This window comes from Triturus cristatus, chromosome 5_2, assembly GCF_964204655.1.
Source record: "Triturus cristatus chromosome 5_2, aTriCri1.1, whole genome shotgun sequence".
Lineage (NCBI taxonomy): Eukaryota > Metazoa > Chordata > Amphibia > Caudata > Salamandridae > Triturus > Triturus cristatus.
In genome coordinates this window covers 892669767-892691016 of record NC_140588.1, presented here as the reverse complement: position 1 = coordinate 892691016, position 21250 = coordinate 892669767, and the positions used below count along the sequence as shown (strand labels likewise).

The 21250-nt window shown below is 42.9% G+C and overlaps 1 protein-coding gene across 1 annotated transcript in view; it reads left to right on the top strand.

The window, feature by feature from the left end:
* IL1RAPL2 (interleukin 1 receptor accessory protein like 2) overlaps window positions 1–21250 on the top strand; it is a 1350034-nt gene that overhangs the window by 1304464 nt on the left and 24320 nt on the right. Inside the window, exon 8 of the mRNA XM_085606684.1 lies at window positions 4222–4392. Within this exon, the coding sequence (XP_085462810.1) occupies window positions 4222–4392 (171 nt within the window). The remainder of the gene's footprint in view (window positions 1–4221; window positions 4393–21250) is intronic.

The following is a 21250-nucleotide window of genomic DNA, read 5'->3' as shown; positions in this document are numbered from 1 at the left end:
ATGTCCTCTCAGGGGAGGCTCCTATCCTCCCGCGGGGTTGTCCTATCCAGGTTGCTCAACAGGGATTTAAGTATCTGGGTATTTTTATTACCCTGGACTCTGCGGCCCGATACACACAGAACCTACTCCCCCCCCTCCAACGTTTGAAGGCGGATGTGGCGCGTTGGAGGCGCTTGCCGCTCTCGCCGCTCGGCCGGGCGGCGCTGTTTAAGATGATGTCTTTGCCACGGTTTTTATATGCCTTACAAAACACGATGGATGTCGTTCCGGCTAGTTACTTTCGAGAGGTGGAGGGTCTGCAACGCCAACTGTTTTGGGATGGGAGGCCGCGGATCGCCCTCGCGAAGCTGACGCTCCCGTGGTACGATGGGGGGTCGCCCTCCCTGACATCAAACGTTATTACTGGGCCTCCCAGCTGGCTGCGGTAAACCATGGGCTTTATGGGCCCGCCCTTAATCCGGCCTTTGAAATTGACAAATTGTTGTTGCCGGGTGGTGACTACAATCGTGCGCTCTACTCTAGATCGCTCGACGCACGTTTGACGGGTCCGACGCGGGTCACGGTACGGGTGTGGCATGCGGCAAACTCGGCGATGGGGTGGAAGGATCGGTTGACCCGGGCGACGCCATTGTATGCTTCTGAGCGACTGGGTTGTTTGTGGACGACGAAAGGCTTCGAGAAGTGGGACACGATTGGCATCAGTAGGGTTGGCGATCTTTGGACGAAGGGGGGATTTAAAACGTTTGATGTGCTGAAAGCGGAATACCAGTTGCATGATAGAGAGTACTTCCGGTATGTACAGGTTCGTCACGCGTTGTGTTCCGTATTCCCGGAGGTCGCGTCCATCCCTTTGGAAGATAGAGTGCTAGACGGGCATGTACCGAATGGCACTATCTCATTGATCTATAAAAAGCTCATCAACGATCGATCGGGACTGCTGGCCGCCCTTCGTGAGGCATGGGTCGCTGATGGACTGGAGCTGGATGACGAGGATTGGGTATCTGTGGTGGCCTCCCCGAAAGAGGTGGCCATACCGACCCGCCTTCGTTTCATCCAGCTCAAAATACTCCACAGGGTCTACGTTACGGGACCGGGCCTGATGCGTATGGGATATGCGGTGGATGGGATGTGTAAGCGTGGGTGTGGCTTGTTAGGGACCTTCTTCCACATTTTGTGGGAATGTCCAGAGGTGGCTCGATTCTGGCGCGGTGTGCATGCGGTGTTGCAAGCGGTCACACATGTTGCGCTGTTTCCCGAGGCCAGGAGGTGTTTATTGAATGTGTGGGAGCCGACTGATTACATGGTGGCGCAAACGTGGTGGGTGACATTGGGATATATGGTGGCCAAGCGTGACATAGCACAATTGTGGGGCTCCCAGAGGTCACCCACGATTTCGGTATGGAAGGAAAATATGGATTGGTGTATGTTCCGAGAAAAGGTTGTGTATGTGGCGAGAGGCAAGCCTGGGAAATGGGTAAAGGTGTGGGGCCCCTGGAACTCCTATCGCGGCGGGATTGTACCCCGCCACTGATGCCCGACTTGGCGGCGGCCCTGACTCCCTAATCTGCACGTTCCCTTGATTCTGTGTTATCGTGATCACTTTGTCTCTGCTCCTGCCCTTCCCTCCCTCCTATTCTTGTAGGTTGGTAGGGCCCTCCCGAAGGGCCCTACCAACCTACTAGGCAAAAGTCTGTTGCCTAGACTTTTGCCGCCTTGTGGGTTTGTTTTTCGTTTTTCATTTAAAATGAAACCGCCATTTGGGATGATTGGGCAATGTAGCCGCAAGTGATATCTTTGATCTATGGGACTCTTACTGCTTGCCGCTTGTGTTTATAAATGTGTTTTATGGTCTCACTGTTTACTAGCGGCCGGCCTGAAGGTTGTAGGCCCATACTTGTATATCTATTGAACTTTGTAATAAAGGTTTCAAAAAAAAAAAAAATAGCTCCACCTATGGCTATTGCAATGTCGTGACAGGAATAAATCCAAAGTACAGCGCCGACTGCGAGGTGCGCGGCCACAGGCACGGAGACATCCCCCCAAACAAACAGTACCTTTGAATAATTCATTCTAGGATGATGCACGGTGTGATGGAGGTGAGGCATTGGTGCCACGGTGAGGCAATGGTTGCAAGGTTGAGGCCGGCTCCCTGGGTGCCATCGGGAAGGCAAGGCATCATGTCCTCGAGGAGGTGACATTTTGAATCCAGGACAGGGAAAGTTGGTTGCGTCTACAGTGAGGCTTCGGTTCCAGTGAGGCGATGCGAAGTCGGCGAGTTTGTGGAGTCACCCTCGGTGGTTATATGCACTGCAATAACATTACAGTATGCAGGCGATGGCAATGATGGACTTGGTGCAAGCGCTGGCGTCGGGAAATACCGATAACAGCTGGCGTCGGCAGGCATTGAAGGGCTTCAGAGCTGCAGTGGAGGCCGGGTGTTGCGTCGTGCACTCCACGAGCGATGTCCCTGGTCTCGGTGCAGGTCGCAGAGTCACCACAGCATCGGAGACTGGTTTTCTTGCTTCTTTCAAATTGCTTCTAGCTTCCAACAGCAGGAACAACCTCCAGAGGCCCAAAACAGGAATAGGCACCGCCTGGCAGGTTAGAACTCTCAGCAATAGAGTTCAGGGGAGCTGGGGGTGAAGTCTTTGTGTCCCTGAGACTTAAGAACAGGAAACTAGCACACATAGGCCATTGGAGATTCTTCTTCAAGCAGGTACACAGCAAAGTTCCAGTCTTTGTCCTTATCTTGGCAGAGCAGCAACTGCAGGCCAACCCATACAGCAAAAGGGGCGGTACTCCACCTTACAGCTCTCCACCTCTTCTCCTTGGCAAACATTCCTCTTGAGTCCAGAAGTGATCTACAGTTCTGGGGTTTAAGGTCTACTACTTATACTTATCTTTGTTCGCTGTGTGCAAGGGTCTCTGAGTCCAGTCCAAACCAGTTCTGTCCTCACTGGTGCAGTATGACCACAGGGGGTGGAGACAGCATTGTGCAAGGGAGACAGGCCCTATTCAGGTGCAAGGACATCTCCTCCTACTACCCTAAATGCAGCCAAGTCCCATTCAGGTCAGCTCTGAGTCATTCAGGAATGGCCAGGCACACCTCAGCCCCCCCCAGTGGCTGTCTACAGTGAATGCACATCCCCAGCCCCTGTCACTCCAAAACCAGAGTGTCAATCCACAAACAGGTAGAGGCACACATAATGGTTAAACAAGAAAATGCCTACTTTCTAAAAGTGGCATTTTCAAACACAGAATTTAAAAACCATATTTACTAAAAGATTTGTTAAATTCTGAGTTCAGAGAGCCTAATCTTTATTTCTTCATCTTGTCCCAATGGGAAGTTATACTTGTAAGATGTTACACAGTATCCGCCATTCTATCATATGGGGCACATAGCCTATCAATAGTAAAAACCAAAATTGTCAGTATTTCACTATCAGGACATATCTCACACACCAGTACATTTCCTACCTTTCACATACACTGCACCCTGCCCATGGGGGTACCTTGGGCCTACCATAGGTATGCCTTACACGTAAGAAAAGGGAAGGTTAGGGCCTGGTAAGTGGGTGCACTTGCCAGGTCGACATGGTAGTTTAGAACTGTGCGCAGACAATGCAGTGGCAGGTCTGAGATACATTTACAGGCTACTCATGTGGGTGGCACACTCAGTGTTGCAGGCCCACTAGTAGCATTTGATTTACAGGCCCTGGCACACTCAGTGCACTTTACTAGGGGCTTACCAGTAAACGAAATATGCCAATTTCGGATAACCAATCATGATAACAATTTACACAGAGAGCATATCCACTCTAGCACTGATTAGCAGTGGTAAAGTGCCGAGAGTCCTAAGCCAGCACCAAGAGGTCAGGAAAACATAGGTTGAAGAAGCCAAACGTTTGGGATAACACTGCAAAAAGGGCCAAGTCCAACAGGAATGTGCAGAATAAATGAACGGTGAGTGGAGGGGATAAAGTTAGTTCAGCATGTAAGGTATAAAGATGACTCAGTTTCTCGTTACTTTCACTAGCACACAATGAGCGACTGCTCTTTTGATAATGTTACGCATTGAGCCTTAGCTACTCCTTGTTGAAATGCAAACTGCAGTAAACATTATTCCAACTCAATGCTCGTGAGTAGTGATTGTGTATACTAATTGTTGGCAACCCGTTGCACACCCACCTGAATGAGACCTGCCTTTCTTTTCTTTCACAGACAATAAGGAATATGATGCCTATCTCTCTTACACCAAAGTGGATCCAGATTCACTGGATTGTGAGACCAAGGAAGAGGAGCAGTTTGCACTAGAAATACTACCTGGTGTCCTGGAGAAACACTACGGATACAAACTCTTCATTCCTGAGCGGGACCTGATGCCGAGCGCTAGTAAGTGCATCTCATTGTCTGACTAGTGCTGTGCTCATTACATGTTTACACTTTCCAAATTCTCCCAAATGTGTCTTCATTTCTGATGGAAACTTCTAACTGCTGATTTTCACACAATTGTGTAGTTGTGTGCTTTATTCATACGTTTTATTAGAACTTTGCAAATGTTGCACGAAAAAAACGTTTGCGCGTGTGCGCTCTACCCTATGTCCATTCTCTTTGCTTCACGTTATGTGAGTAAGTTAATTATGAGGAGCTTTATCCACAAAATCTTTTCAGAGTGTAAGTCAGACCTTCATGTCAAAAATGACCAACCCTGGACATAGTATCCACCCTGTTCTACAAAGGCAGAGTTGGCATATTTGTGTGTGTGCCACACACAAGAGCGGGTGTTCTACCTCACGTATGCATGTCCCTGCTGTTATCTGAGTGATCTAAGGAGGAGTGGGTTATTGCAAGGAAGTGTCAGGAGTGTACATCACAGAGACATGTAAACACAGCAGTAAATATGGGAAAGTGTAGTAAACTCCCATTTTCTAAAAGTTGTTAAGAGACGCATAGTTTTCACATGCAAAAAACGTTCATGTTACAGAATAAAGAAAAAAATTGTTTGTGAAATTTGCCAAACATTCCAAAAGTTATCATGCATATTTACTACAATATGAAGACCTTTCATTTCTCCTGGATTTAGGAGAAATAGGTATATGACAGTGATGTTCTTACATAGGCCTCTCACTTCTCTTAATCAGGGATTAGTTATACATATCCATAATGTGTTGGTTTACATCTAAACATACACAGACGTCCGTGACATGTATGTGTATGCAGCTCGAGTACATGTGTTTGCACTATGCTTTCCATTTTAAGTCAAACATTCTTCTGATGTGTAAATTACTCCTCTCTAGTGGATAGCACGTCATTTGAAAGCTTGTTTTCGTTTTGTGAATCAACTTTCATCATGTTAATAAAAGAAAATTGTCAGTTTGGGTTTCTGTCCTGCTCCACCCTCCTAGTAAGCTCCTCACTGTGGCACACAGCTGTTTCAGCTTCTGCCCCAATGCTTTGAAGCTCCTCTGACATGCTTCCCAGGCAGCTTATTTTATTTTCCAAGGTGAACACCTGACAGCAACTATGGTTCGCTTGAAGAGTGCTAATTTGATATGCAAAGCACCTAGGAGCCATCTCGCAGACTAATTTTTAGCAAATTATTACACAGTGTCTATAAATAAACATTTGAAATCTTGCCAACGCAGTGTGCTTCACTACTACTACTAGTAATATTAATAATTTTTATTCGCCATATAAAAATATGACCATAAAAGAAACATCTTAAAAAATACAAACATCTAGCAAAGGAAGTCTTCATAGAGACTGCCACATACACAAGGAAGACCAGGTATATATACTGTCATTATCCCCCACTTGTGGCTTAATATCAAAGTGCAACCAACGAGTTTAAGTGCGGGTTTAGAATATATAAAAACAATAAAATATACAGCTAGTACTTTTATAGCTGCAAAACTTAGTGCAAAATAGCAAAAATTCTTCTGGGCTTCAAGCACCCCTCTTAGTTCTTAACTTTAAAGCAGATCTTAGAAAGTTGAAAACACAGAAGAGTGTAAAAACATCTGATGACAGTTTTTAATAAAAACAAGGCAACATTTGCCTGTCTAAATCTAAACCTTCTTAAAAGGCCCTTCAGGGACATTTTTTGGGTAATGCATAGTGCGGACAGAGTAGGACGAAATGTAGGGTATACTGTGGAGACCTATTGTCGCAGCCACAGGGTCCTCTATGTACTATATTCAATGTAAAACCAGCAGGTACAGCCAATAGGTGATTAAATAAATTAAATCTAAAACGGGTAATTAAAAGTCTGTCGTGCACTGGTTATGAGAGATAAGTATGGTTCTATGCCCTGGATTGATTTGACTAAAATATGTTCTCTCACCGTGGACTTATAAAGTTTGCTGTCCTCACGTTGCAACGTAACATACTTATAGAACAGATCTTTGATAAGTGCCTTTTCCTGGATTCTCACGTTATCAGGGTTAGTAAACAAATCTGCATGCCCTAATCTAGAGAAGGTGTCCTATACATATTTTAACCACGGGATTTTGAGCGCATGGTCAAGAGAGAGACAGTCCTGGATTACCAGCCTATTAAAACCAGCCTCTTTGTTTGACCAGATCTTCTCCCAACACAATAGGCGTTTAGCTGCCGCCATATCAGAAATGTATTTAGACCCCAGTTCTTCATGGACAATGTATGCAGGGGTGCTATGAGGAACTTTCATCATACACCTGAAATATTTATTCTCTTCAGTTTGTAACTTGCTAACCTCCATAAATCCCCAGACCGCACTACCATATAAAACTTTAGAGCTACGGATAGAGTTGTATAGCTTTAAAATCATTCATGGGGTCCAACGGCCTAGTCGGTGAGCAAAATTAGCTATTGAGCCTGTGCACCCTATCAGGACGAGACACTTCTCCTCTAATAAGTATTTAAAGTTAAATTTTCCATCAAATAAAATGCCCTAATATGAGAAGGCTGGAACTTTCCCTAAAATGTGTGAGTCTATTGTGTAATTATGATGCTTGCTTGGCTTCTTCCCAATTTCCAAAATATATGACTTTGTTAGATTGGAGGACAAATCCAGATTATTCATGAAGGTTCCAAAGCCATCTATTAAAAGCTGCAAACCCTTTGGGGTGCGGGCGAGGAGTACTGCATCGTCTGCATAAAGCACCTTGTACCTATCCTCAGGGTGTCTGCTTATATGGCCATCAGGGCAGAGTCAGGGCCATTGATATATAAAGTAAACAAAAACAGTGCTAATATACAGCCCTGTCTAACCACGCTTGAGCTCTTAAAATGGTCCGTAACCTTCCCCTCCTGTGTATATCTGACTACTGCCGAGGTATTAGAGTGTAGGGACATTAGAATATTGATTATTGCAAGGTCCATAAATGCTAAATACATCGCCCTGGTTTGGCTAGTTTTGTATTTTGCAGTAATAAGATAAAGATTAAGACATTGGTCTGTGGTAGATTTCCCCGGTCGGAACCCATATTGAACATCTTTTATAATTTGGTTCGCCTCTGCCCATTCCATCAACCTATTTAAAACCACCCGCCCCAAAACCTTCACAGACACATCAATAAGCGATATGGGGCGATAGCAATGTGGACTGTCCCTGTCTCCTTTCTTGAAAATGGGAACAATAGTGGCAGTGGACCATGATGCTGGCAATACTGAAGTTACTGCTGAATTTAATACCTTTGCTAGGAGTGGCGCCCAGACCTCTATGTTACATCGGAAGAGGTCTGGCAGGATCCCAACTAGTCCCGGCGCGTTGTTCCTCGTGAGACCCTCAATTCCTGTTCTCACCTCAGCCAAAGAAAATATAATGTGGGTGGAACTTTGTTCTGGACTTGGGGTCTGAGATTGTTCTACTCTATCGGGTGATTGTACAAACCCTGAAAGTGCTGCTGCCATTGATTGAGTAGGATATTGTTAGATCTGGGGGTCTCTAGTTGGCAGAGGTAGGTACCACTGTCCAAATAGGGACCCTTGCTTCTAGTCAGAGTAAGGGGGATACACTCTTTAGATAACCCCTGCTCACCCCCTTGGTAGCTTGGCACAAGCAGGCAGGCTTATCAAAGGCAATGTGTAAAGTATCTGTACCGACACTCACAGTAACACAGTGAAAACACCACAAATGGACTCCACACCAGTTTAGAAAAATAAAAATATTTAATCTAAACTAAACAAGACTAAAACGACAAAAATCCAATTCCAACAGATATTATGGCTTAACCCAGGTTTATTTGAGTCTTTAAAACATGGGTTATTAATAACTCTCCAAAAACGAGTAGAGTCCTTTAGGTCCGCTGCCTCTGTTAGCTCCTCCCAGGCTTTCTGTTGTAGTTGTCCCTTTCGCCCCTTGACTTCTTGCTTATAACTTATACGACAGTCCGCTACCCAATCCCTATCCCTTGGAGACAGCTTAAGGGCCACTTTTAGCTCTCTTAGGGCCCTAGAGCATTGACTATAAACCATCTAGGGGCGTATATGCTAGACGAGTAAGCGGGGGCTTTCAATAAGCTATCCACTAGCTGTGCGATATCCCTAAAGGCCTCTACTAGTTCAACTCCTTGCACTTCTAGGTCTAGACATTTCAGAATAACCTGCTTGCCTCTATTGAAAAGAGAAATGTTAAAAGCAGCAGTATCAACCTGAGCCCAGCAAAACCGCCTACCTTGATCCGTTACGGGAATCGTTGTACCCCCGCCTACTCTATGTGGTACTGGGGGATGGTGCGTAGCAACAAGTGAAAATCACCGGGTTATGGTCACTGAATACAGTATAATTGCTGTTGAAAAATGATATACACCTTTTCAATGTAACAGAAACAAAAATCAATGTAACAGAAACACTACTACAATCCACATTGTCATGAACACCACCACCATTAACACCACCAATGCTACCACCTCCACCTCTACAATACAATATCACCTTTATTACAAACACCACCACCATAACCCCCACAAGTACCTTTACCAGCTCCACCATTATAACCACAATCACTACTATTGCCACCTCCTTTACCACCATTTCCAAAAACACCTTTACACCACCAACATTACCATTATCACGCCTTCCGCAAACTGTACCACCACCTATACCTCCTCCATTACAATTAAAACCACCACCAGCATTATCTTGACCACCACCATTACAACCATCACCACCATTACCTCTGGCAATTTCAACATTTCAACCAGCACAACCTCCAACATCATTGCACACAACACCATCACCACCACTACTACCACCATTTACCACCACTTTCTCCAACAAAACCATTGCTCCAGCAGATTCAATTTCGTAATACTGGGCCCAACGTCTTGTTGAGGAGGTACTCTTCTGGCTGTTTCATTTCCTTTGCTTTACTTACTTACTAACTTTGTCCTCTGATGGACCTTTTTGTACCACACTGAGGGGAAAGAGAGTTAGCATTTCTCACCCAATCAATTTATTAACAGTGCTACCAGTGGGCCATACAATGAGGACCAGGAATCAGTGATCAGTCTCAAAGCATTTATTACAAATTAGTGATTAGGTTTAAGTAGATCACTCACAAAATCAAGCTGTAAAAATATATTATGGCCATTGGACACCCTAGACTCCTAAAGAAATGTAAGCTTACCAGGATCAGGCAAATGAGCAGCTCTGTGGCTGTCATACAAAGTAGCAACATTAGCATTTGATACTCAAATCAGATCAGATCAATGAGGATCCTTCATAGGCATTAGTAATTATCTCTGTTTAAATACAAACTAAGTCACATGATGACTCACTATACAAATCTACAAAAGACAATAGGGATTAGGCGTGCAGATACCAGAAGTATTAGCAACAGCATGTCAAATGCTTGGTCAAGAGTCTGTAAAGGGTCATGAAGTGTTAGTCTAAACTACACTCTGGAAATTAAGTGACATGGGAAATGTCTCTAAGAGTCCATTCAAAGGGCCAATGAGATTTGGGAATTGGGAAAATTCGGTTCAGGTCAGTGTCCAACTCTAGGGTCTGGATGAATTCAGAGAAAGTTCTGCATGGGGCCTCGAAAGAAGTCTAAAGTCATCTGCCTACTCTTTCAGCGCAATAGACATATTATAATCCATGAAGTACATCTTCAACTCCCATTTTAGTATGTCATCAATAGCAATCTATTGTATTAGTTTCAGCAGTTTGTAAAGTTACTCATGACATTTAAACCGAAACATCAGGAAAAAGTCACATGTTGTGCACGGGAACATTGTCTCAGTCCTATACTCATGGGTAAAGACAACATTCCCTTGTTTGTCTACAGAGTTCCCATGTCCTCGTCGTTGACCATTCATTCTCTGGCAAAGTAGCTAATATTTTTACAAGAATATATCATTTCTAACAGTAAGAAGTGCAAGAATACCTGTAAAGAAAGCAAGTCAGCAGAAAATACTGCACACAGTTGGTTCCCACCAGACTAAGATTCAGGCCTTTTGAGTGATATTAAATCAATAATGCACAAATCTATATTAGTGTGCATATTTCAACATACATTCAGCATAGGTTTCTTTAGTACTTTAGTCCAATCAGCATTATTGAATGAATATGCATTAGGTAATCATGTTGCGCAATGTTAGGTGGGCCTACCTACCACATTTTTCAAAGGCTATATGTGTAATTTTAATGCATACATTGAAAAACATCTTGCTTAACCTAATCAAGTATAACGCACATGTTAAGGATCATTTAAAGCTAAGAACGACATTTCTAGCAGATTCATAGACAGAATTTCACATTTTTATAAATCATGTGTAAAGCTTCAGTTGTGAAATAAAGAGAATAGTCTTTGGTGTAAAACACACATTTGCAAACGTTAATAAATCCTTTAGTGCTAACAAAGTGTATAATCTTTATTATTACGTCAGTTATTTAGTACATCTATGTCATTTTATCATCTCTAATTCATTTGAATGAATACATTTCTTTAGTCGAGGATGATTTATATGAATTAAACATTCAAAAGCATTCTCTTGAAGTTCTTAGTAATCCTCTTAGGCGAGTAAGTATAAACCTTATAATAAAGACTCTCTGCGTCAGCAGTATCAGATGTAATGCGTGCATGAATCATAAAGACACGCAGGATTCGTGTGCAAAGTGCACATTCATTTTGTGAGTCATGTATCAGTCAAATTTAGGCTTTGTGATGTGTAAAGAGTGGACAACTTCAGGCTTCACCCCATCAATATCACCACCACTATCATTACCACAAGCACCACTACCACAACCACTACTACCCCCTCTGCTACCACATTCATCACTGCAGCTAACCACTACTACCCCCTCTGCTACCACATTCATCATCACAGCTATCACCATCATCACCATTGCAATGTCCACTAAAACTGTTATTATATTCCGCATTATTATCCGCCAACACTGCTAGTACTACAACCCCATTACTACCACCACCATCACAACCAGTACCTCAATAACTACTACTACCCAACTACCTCCACCATAGGCAATAATCATCACTACTGCCACTAAGACCACCACAATCACTTCAGTGCTCTTGTGTGTATGTGGAAGATCATTATGTGTTTGTGGAAGAGAAAGGATGATATGGGCATGTGTGTGAAAGATGTGTGCTGTCACTTATAAAAAGGCCAGCCCTGTTGACTTTGCCATTGCTGGTTCTGAGTGTAGTCTTCCTTCCCTCGTGTATTAATCTGAGCTCTTCTCTACACTAATGAAAATTGCAATATGCTGTGCACTTTCTCAAACAGATTAGAAATGCAAATCTGTGTGAGAAAGGCCAGTTCTCAGAAAGTTACAAATCTGTGTGGGGCGGGGAGGGTAATCTGGTTTTGATTAGATTTCTCTGCCAACTTGCCTAATGTTCCCCTCGAAGGTTGATTCCGCTCCTGTGGATTACAGGTTTGCAAAGTTTTTATCATACAAAATAATTTTTGATTTTAATAGTTTGTTTAGTTTTTCGAAGTTATGGCCTGATCTAGTTTTTTCCTGCAAACAGCACACTTTTCTCACCGGTACTGGTTGGTGTTGAACATGAATGTCCATTTTTCTCGCACCGTAGACTTAAAACAGTTTTTGCTGCGACTCTGAACCTGGCAACAATTTATCAAAACAATTTAAGCATAGTATTTGTGAGATTTACAGGATGTTTGTGAGTGGAAAAGTGTGCAAGCTCCTACATCCCACTGTTGACTACCCTAACAATTATAACATATTATCAAGATGCTCTGGAGGACTCCTGCCACGGGACTGACAGCTGGCCATGTGCAACAACACACAAGTCAATAAAAGAGTTTTCCCGTGGGGATTTCCCTGCTTTTTTGAATCGGCAAAAGATTGTTCATGCAAAGTTCTAACTTGTTCAATATATCCATCCGTCAGATTAATGCAACAAAAAGCCATACGAATATTATTGGGGCATATTATCAAGGACGGCGTTAAAATTTAACGCCGGTTTAGCGGCAGAAAACTGCAGCTAAAGCGGCAATAATGGGCTAGATAATATGCCCTGGAGAATTCTAATAGAAGCCCATGTTCAGGTGCTAAAGCGTCGATAATTTTAACTCCGTGCTTGATAATATGCCCCCAAGATACTAAAGACTTTTTTACAGAAATATCAACATCAATCTCTTTGGCATGATTCCTTTAACCCTTTCCCTGCTCATGACGGAACCACTCCGTCATGAGCCACGGGTGCCGTGTGCTCATGACGGAGTGGTTCCGTCATGCTGCGGCCGTTGGCGGCCGCTCCGCCCACGCGGCGCTAATTCCCCGCCTGTGCGGGCGATTAGCGCAGTGGGCGGAGACGTGACGGAACCACTCCGTCAGGAGCACAGCTCACCCGTGGCTCGTGACGGAGTGGTTCCGTCACGAGCACAGCGCCACCGCACCTGCCCCCAAACCCCCCCAGCGCCGCGGCGGAATTCCTGCCGCGGCGAAGGGGTTAAAGAAGGCTGAGAAAAGAAAGAAAAATATACAGACCCCGAATGCGTAAGAGTTTTTCTTACTCCTTTTATTCAATGGGGGTAACATTTTCCCAGAACTATATGTCCCAGCAGAAAATACATAATTGATAAAGGAAAACCTCAAATTCGCACAATATCCAGAATCCTTTTTACAGTGAGACGTGATTGGCAGTTAAAACAGGCTACTATTGATGTGACTGAAGTGACGTCTTAAATAATAATAAAGAGGAAATTGATGTGGTGAGGATGGTGGGATGTGTTTAGTGTGTAGTTGTGTGGACTGAGGATTCAATCGGTAGGAACTCTCAAAAGCTCGACGGCGGTTGCCAGCAGCCTGTGCAATATTTGCCAAAAACCAAGTAAAAAAATTATATAAACTCGGGTTGTTGAGAATAAAGAAGGCAGCATCTGTTAGGAAACAACTGGACCACGTGGCATCATTCGCGCAGAACAGGCTCCATCAGTCACTGGGAGCCAGCGCTGCCAAGCCCAAAATAATGGAAAAAAAATATGTAGAGGATGTAGACGGTGTTCTACAAGCCATGCCCAGTAGGATCAACTAAAAACTCTTTGTGTCTCGGTAAGGCTACCAGTCTTTAAAACAGTGTCAGACTTTGTTTGTGAAAATATTTTAATGTAATGTAAAATATACATTTTTAATCTAAGTGAATCACTTTGCTAACTCGGAGTGAGAAAAGGAAGTCAGGCGAATATAGCCGGAGGCTGACTGTTTTCTTCAGTAGAATATATTTCCTGATGGGCGTTGTCCCCCGAAGTGTGAGCAAAGCATTACTTTCAGTTTTGAGGGCAGAGATGAAGACAAGTGGGGTGGAAACTCCTGCTTCACTGCACATGGGAAGACTCTCTGACAGCGTCTGCACAGGTCAGATATCTGCCACAAATCCTGGCCGTGGGCTTTTTTTTCATTTTCATCGAATGTATCGATTCATTCAAGCCTGATTTAGAAAGACTTACGACAGACTTAAGCCGGCAAACAGAAGTGGCCTATCCTTGCGTACATTACAATGTATTTTCAAAAGCTTAAAGCAGCTTTACTCAGTGAAAAAAGATCTTAGAACTTACTCGTGTGTAGATTCCACACTCTGTTTTCTGTTAAGTGTTTAGTTGCGGTTACCACAGTTTTCAGAGATGGATAATATTTTAATGGAACAGAAGAAAAGGATTCTCAAATTCAATTTAAAAATCTTTAAATATTCCCAATTCTAAATCGCATATGTTTGGCTTGTGAATTCTTTTTCCATTTTCTTTTTTTATCGAATCCTATTCACTTACAAGTGCGTCAGTCCTATGTTAAACCTCTTTGGGAAGGGGATGGTAATACAAATATCCAACCAGTGTACCTTAAGAATAGACTTTGTTTGACTGAAGAGTGTCGTACATTAGACCTGTTTTTAGTAATGCAAGTTCTTAGCCCTCCCAGAATCATCCATATTAGGAACAACATAGTGTTTTTGCAGAATGCATTTGTTAACCATCACCAGAGCCCCACCCATACATAGCAAGATGTTTCTAATGACAGGCGCACAGTTCCGGCGTCATCATTCCCCTTTGTATAATGGATCACAACGGTGACTGTCCATTTGTGGTTTTATGGATGTCCAGTTAACCCAACACCCTCTTTAACCACTTCAGAGTTAGGCTATCTTGGTGCATGTTGTTGTTTCCCATGCAAGTTGCTCAGTGGTGACTAGCTTGTACTGAGGGTGGTTGGGCGAGTGGTGTGCGGGTCACAAAAAAGAAATTCACTTACATTCTTGCAGCACGACGTCCTCCTCCTTCGGGTGTCTCACAGGAAGCTCCTGATGCATGAAATTGCACTACACTATCCTGGCGCTGCTTTCACAGCATGAAAGCAGCGCCATGATTGGATAGAGTGACAGAGATCTGGAGGCCTGTGCTTCCTCTAACGGTTAAAGAACTTCAAAATGCGCATGTCTGACTGGCCGTCCCAAGAAAGCACTGGCCTCGCCCCCTCCAAACACTTAGTTCAGGATGGGTTGCTGGAAAATAAAACAATAATAAATAAACTTTATTACAGTTTTTTTTTCAGCTCTGGGGCGATACTCCTCGGCTCAAATGGAGGAGCCACCCCTGACGTTGCTCCTGCACCGTTTAGCCAGACACATGATCATTGACGCAGGAAGAGATCATTGCATCTGCACTGTGTGACTCAAGGCTCTTTCATGTTCATCATTAATAAAACTCCAACACACGATGGCACAAAAATGACAACATGCTGACAGTATCACAACACAATATGTATTTAAAATGATATATCACCAGGAATGCGGTGTGATGTGCACTGAAATCATTTTACACAGACATGAAAACTCCCATATAATGTATTGGAAGCTTTGCGGTCAATGTCAGGTTATCTACCGCCAGCTTTTGTAAAACACAGATGGATTGATAGAGAATTAATTCATTACAATGTCTAAAGTCATTTTTTAACAGCTCGTTCGTAAGAATTGGTATATATGTAATAAAATACAACTTATACATATATATATATATATATATTTATATATATATGTGCATGTGCCTCTGTGCGTGTGTGTGTGTATTCAATGAGGTTGAGGATAGGTGGTAGTTAGGAAAACCTATTTATTTGTATAGAAAGTAAACTTAATCTACAAAAACCTTAGAAATTCAAACGTTATAGCTAAATAATTTAAAGTTATAATTTGCACCGCACCCCAAAACTTTCCATACGTCACATTCCTTCCTACATAGTGTTGTCAACTCGCTAGCCACACTACATTAAATTTAACTCGCCCCTCTATCTGCACAGTGGACTCAAAAATGATTTAATTTGAGATGCCATGAGTCTTGCTATCTATTCTATTATTTAACATGCTATATGTGATGGAATATGAAAAGGAATAAGCAGTGCATGGGGAAACGCAAGTGGAGTAGTGTGTCATAAAGTAGAGTGGATTAAAGTGGTGTAGAGCGGCATAGAGGGAGTTGTGCTGAGTGGCATAGAGTGAAGTAGTATAAAGTAGAGTAGAGTGTTGTATAGTGGAGGGGTATAAAGTGGAGTAGAATGGAGTGGCATAGAGTGCAGTGGAGTGGAGTGTCGCAGAGTGCTGTCATAGAGTGTCATGGCGTAGAATGTCATATAGGGTATTGATATAGAGTGGAGTTGCGTGGGGTAGAGTGGAGTAACGCAGAGTGGAGTGGGATGTCGTAGAGTAGATTGGAGAGGCGTTAAGTGGAGTGGCGTGCCATAAAATTAAGTATCCTAGGAGTGAAGTGGCATATTGCATGGTGACTAAAACTTTAAGAAATGAAAAAGCCACAGACTCCTCTTGGCTATGCAAAGATAGCTCTTTATTGTCGTGACAGGCAGACAGACTCTCCTCAGACACAGGCAGGCAGCCGGTCTCAATTTGACACATCACAAACAGCTTTGTATATACAAAACTGAACAATAAGGGTTGCAAAAGTTCAGCGATGAATCATTACCTCAGTTACAGATTAATACATGCATATCGTAAGAACTAAGAAGTCACCTCTGACCCTTGACTTCAGCCTAATTCAATACATATTTGTTATTGCGTTTTCTAACAATGCTTAACAAACTTTACTATTTTGTACATGAGTGTGTGTGTATTCACGGTAAATACAATTTTAGTGAAGTGTGTGCTTTCATCATTGTGCACCTAAGACCCCTGTGTGCTCTAAGTTAATTGAGATTCCTGCACCCATTGTCTAATCAAGATACAATCTATTTGGGTACACGAAGTGCGTGGAGGTTAAATTGTGTGTTAAAACCATAAATGTTTTCAAGCTTGCTAAACATGATTTGGTCTGCAGACCTTTAAAGTTACCTATCCCATTGTGTCATCAAGTGAACTCCTAACCTCCCTCTTGTCAGCACAAGATTTGGGCCTACACTGGTCTTTAACTACATACAGCTGTGCGCTTTCTGTTTGGGCTTCTTGTTGCGCTCTGTTTTAGTTTTTTACATTTTCTAAGTCATATTTTATATTTCCCATAACAGCATGACGTGTCATAGAGTGGAGTGGCATGTCATACAGTGGAATAGAGTGGTGTAGAGTGGCCGGTGATAGAGTGGCATTGGGTGTTGTAAAGTGAAGTGGTGTAGATTGAAAAGGCATGTCGTAGAGTACAGTAAAGTACAGTGGAGTGGCGTGTTGAAGAGAGTCTTAGAGTGGAGGGGCATGGAGTGGAATGTTGTAGAGTGGAGTGGTGTACTGTAGAGTGGAATGGAGTGCCATAGAGTGGAGTGGCGTTTTGGCGTAGCATGGAGGGGATTAGAGTGGATAACAGTATTGTAGAGTTGAGTGGCGTAGAGTGTGGTGGCTTGTCATAGAGTACAGTGGAGTGGCGTGTCTTAAAGTGGAGTGGCATATCGTAGAGTGGAATTGCGTATCGTACAGTGGTGTGTCCTTGAGTGGAGTGGTATAGAGTGTCATGAAGTGGAGTGATGTACAGTGGAGTGGTGTGTTGTACAGTGGACTAGCATGTCAAGGAGTGGATTGGCATGTGGTAGAATGAAGTGGAGTGGAGTGGCGTGCTGTAGAGTGTCTTTTGTCGTATATAATTTTTTATTTTTTATTTTAATAGGTTTCACAGTACTTTCTAGATAATTTCATGAATTTCTGCAGAAATACGTAAATATTTTTAAAGGTGTATAAATCAATTATTGTAGTTTTCCCTAAAACTATAGAGTCTGCTAAACACACAGAACAAAGAAAAAGTATGGGTTAAACAATATGGCTGCCTTTTTATCTTGCAAAGGCTTCGATTAACCAATAATATTGTGTTTCATCAGTAGAAGTGTGGTAGAAGAGCGTGTCATGCCCCCTCAATAAACATAGTCCCACTCACAGTTGCGATTTGAGATCACATGATCAATTGGATGTTTGAACACTCACCTGTGACCAAGGCACATTTTTGTGCCGAAACGCGTAAGGATTTAATGAGTTGTTTAGCTGCCGCACTATGACGAATAAAATGTCAGCTCAACATGATGCCGAAGCTGTGGGCTCTTCTTGTGCTTTGTAATATATATATATATATATATTCACTGAAAAAACCATAGGTTTCAGGGGTGTTATAGTTAGCTGGACTTTTCACTTGTACAAAACCATTGAAATTCCTCCGTTATAGTTAGTTCAGCTAACTATAACTCGCGCGCCCGCAATGCACTGCTGATGACGTCACATATTACATCACTCATGACATGGTCAGTGACATCACTGATGACATCACTGATGACATCTCAAATGACATCACTGATGACATCACTGATGACATCATCCAGTGAATGTGTGTTATTCTGAAAATTAAATATGTTTTATATATGTATATCTCAAGGTCGATGGAAGAATAAATGGGTATATAAGTGTCTAAATGGATGATTTGTTTTTGAAAAATTGATTGTGTAACTGACTGATTAAGTGTATCATAGTGAATACATGGCTTAGTGAGTAATGTTTAAATATGTAAATATCTGTATCAGTCTCTCACTTTGTGTATAAGTGGCTGCATGGGTTGGTGAGTAGCTACATGGGTGTCTATATAGGTTATTAGTTGGTTTTTTGAGTATCAGTCTGAGTGTCTGCATGGTTCGGTGGGGGGTATTACGTAGTGCATAGGTGCATGAATGAGTGACTCACTGTTTGTATGTGTTGAACACAGTATGTGTGCAGGACTGTATGGGTGGATGAGTGTGTGTATGGGTGTGTTAGTGAGTGAATGACTGTCTCAATAGTGTCTTTATGAGTAACTACATATGTTTTAAACTAGTATATGTGACTATTGGTGTATATATGTGAGTATATGTGAGAGTGAGAGATTGAAAGAGTTCCTGTATGAATAAGTATGTGTTTCTATAAGTGATTGTTTAAAAGACTAAGTATGTGTAAGTTTCCGTAGAAGTAAGTGTGGTGGTGTGTGTATAACTGTATATGCAAGTAAATGTATGTTTGATTCTTTATTAGCATGAGTGACTATGTGTGTGAGTAACTCTATGGATGAGTGGCATTGTGTAACAGGATGTATAGGTGTATGAGTACATATGATGAGTGAGTACATGTATGAGTGACTGTATTGGACTGTTGGTGAATGAGTGGATGTGTATGTGGATCTTAGAATTACTGAAGAGGTTGTTGTAACTGGTATTGGTATGTCCATTGTTTTGAAAATGTTACTCTCTATTTTTGAATGTGTGTATCAAAGGTTATATTAGGGTGAGAGGAGGTCTGCCACTCTATCACAAGGATGATGTCATCAGTGATGTCATCAGTGATGTCATTTGAGATGTCATCAGTGATGTCATGAGTGATGTCACTGACCATGTCATGAGTGATGTAATATGTGATGTCATCAGCAGTGCATTGCGGGCGCGCGAGTTATAGTTAGCTGAACTAACTATAACGGAGGAATTTCAATGGTTTTGTACAAGTGAAAAGTCCAGCTAACTATAACACCCCTGAAACCTATGGTTTTTTCAGTGAATTTCTGAGGTTTTTTAAATGCTAATTCCTAACTATAACGTGCCTGAAACCTATGGTTTTTTCTGTTAATTTCAAAGGTTTTTTAAATGCTAATTTCTAACTATGCCTACAGAGATAGGACATGTGAAGAAAGAAGAAAAAATGCACAGAAAGAAACAAAAGAAGTGCAGAAAGAAGCAACAGAAGTCCTCAAATACGAAGATAAGTGCAGGAAGAAGGATAACGTGCAGAAAGAACAAAAAGAAGAGCAGAAAGAAGCCTTGTTGCAAAATCATCCTGTACCCACAACTTTTTCAGACGGATACTGGTGGTAACTGATTCTGACTAACCAGTCCTAGAGCCAGTGCTATGTTAAAAGACACTTAGAATACAGTGAAAACACCTACATACACTAGGGAACATTATGCGTTGGGGTCCCCCTGTGATTAGCCTTACCTCCTCTATAAGCCCCTAGTATATAATAGGGCATGGGGATTAAAACTACCTCTTAAAACAGGCCACAGGGCGTTTTTGCACACGTTAACTCAGGCCCCGTCCCCTCCTTTCACCATTGTGTAAACACGCCCTGTGTCCGTTTTTAGTTGGGAGATTAAGTTCATTTGAGTCCTGAGGGTCCCTAGGGTCCAACTAGCCCACTAGGTACCTCCAGTAAGTGCCACAGAGCTGCGTTGCAGAGAGGTGTAAAAAGTGGCACGGCCTGGACCACCTCTCTGCAATGCAGCTCAGTGGCGCTTACTGGAAGCACTTGGTGGGCTAGTTAGCCCCCAGGGGCCCTCAGTATTGAAGGGAAATTATATCCCCAATTTAAAACGTGCCATGGTGCGTGTTTGCACACGTCACCTCAGGCCCCGTCCCCTCCCTTCACCACTGTGTAAACGCGCCCTGTGGCTGTTCTAAGTTGAGAGATTAAGTCCCCTTGAATCCTAAGGGTCCCTAGGGTCACACTAGACCACTAGGTACCTCCAGTAAGCGCCACAGAGCTGCGTTGCAGAGAGGTGTAAAAAGGGGCTTGGCCTCAGAACACCTGTCTGCAGCGCAGCTCCCTGGCGCATACTGGAGATGCCTGTTGGGGGCGCGTTTGCAGAGTGCTGCATGGAGGGGACATGGCCTCCGGCACGATGCCAGTCTTTTATTTATTTTATTTTTTTAAGAAGGGGGGCTGTGTGGTTCCCCTTCTTATTCTAATTTATTGGCCCTGATGACCCCATCCCCCAGGGCCTGTCTCCTAATTATATTTTTTTGACCCCAATCCCCAGGGCCGGCCACTGTTTTTTATTATTTTTAAAAAATATATATTTATAGACACACCTAGGACATGCTGGACAAACCGTACGTACCTATCACCATGACGATTTGCGTGATATTCATTAAAAGGCGACTATGCATGCAATTAATCTACGTGGAATGTATTTACACCACTAGTGAAGCTCTGACATGTCTGATGCTCTACCGTGCCTAATCCCGGTAGACACCCTTGTCGTTTATTTATACAAACATGGGTAGCTATTGACGGGCACATTTAATACACATGCACACCAAGCCATTCAAAGGGGATTCGACAAAAATTCGACCAAAACTATGCAAGAAACCCCCCTCACAGTTAATAAAACACACATCCACTGCCGGATGTGTAATACTTTTTATTTTACTCTCTGGAAAGGGGACGAACATCACTTGCGAGTCACAGCGCGCTCCTGACAGAGCCCAATGCTGTGTTACACCCACCATTGCCTGCCGAGTGCCACACACCTCTGTATTGTATTCCACTAGCTAGTGCATATGCTATGACAC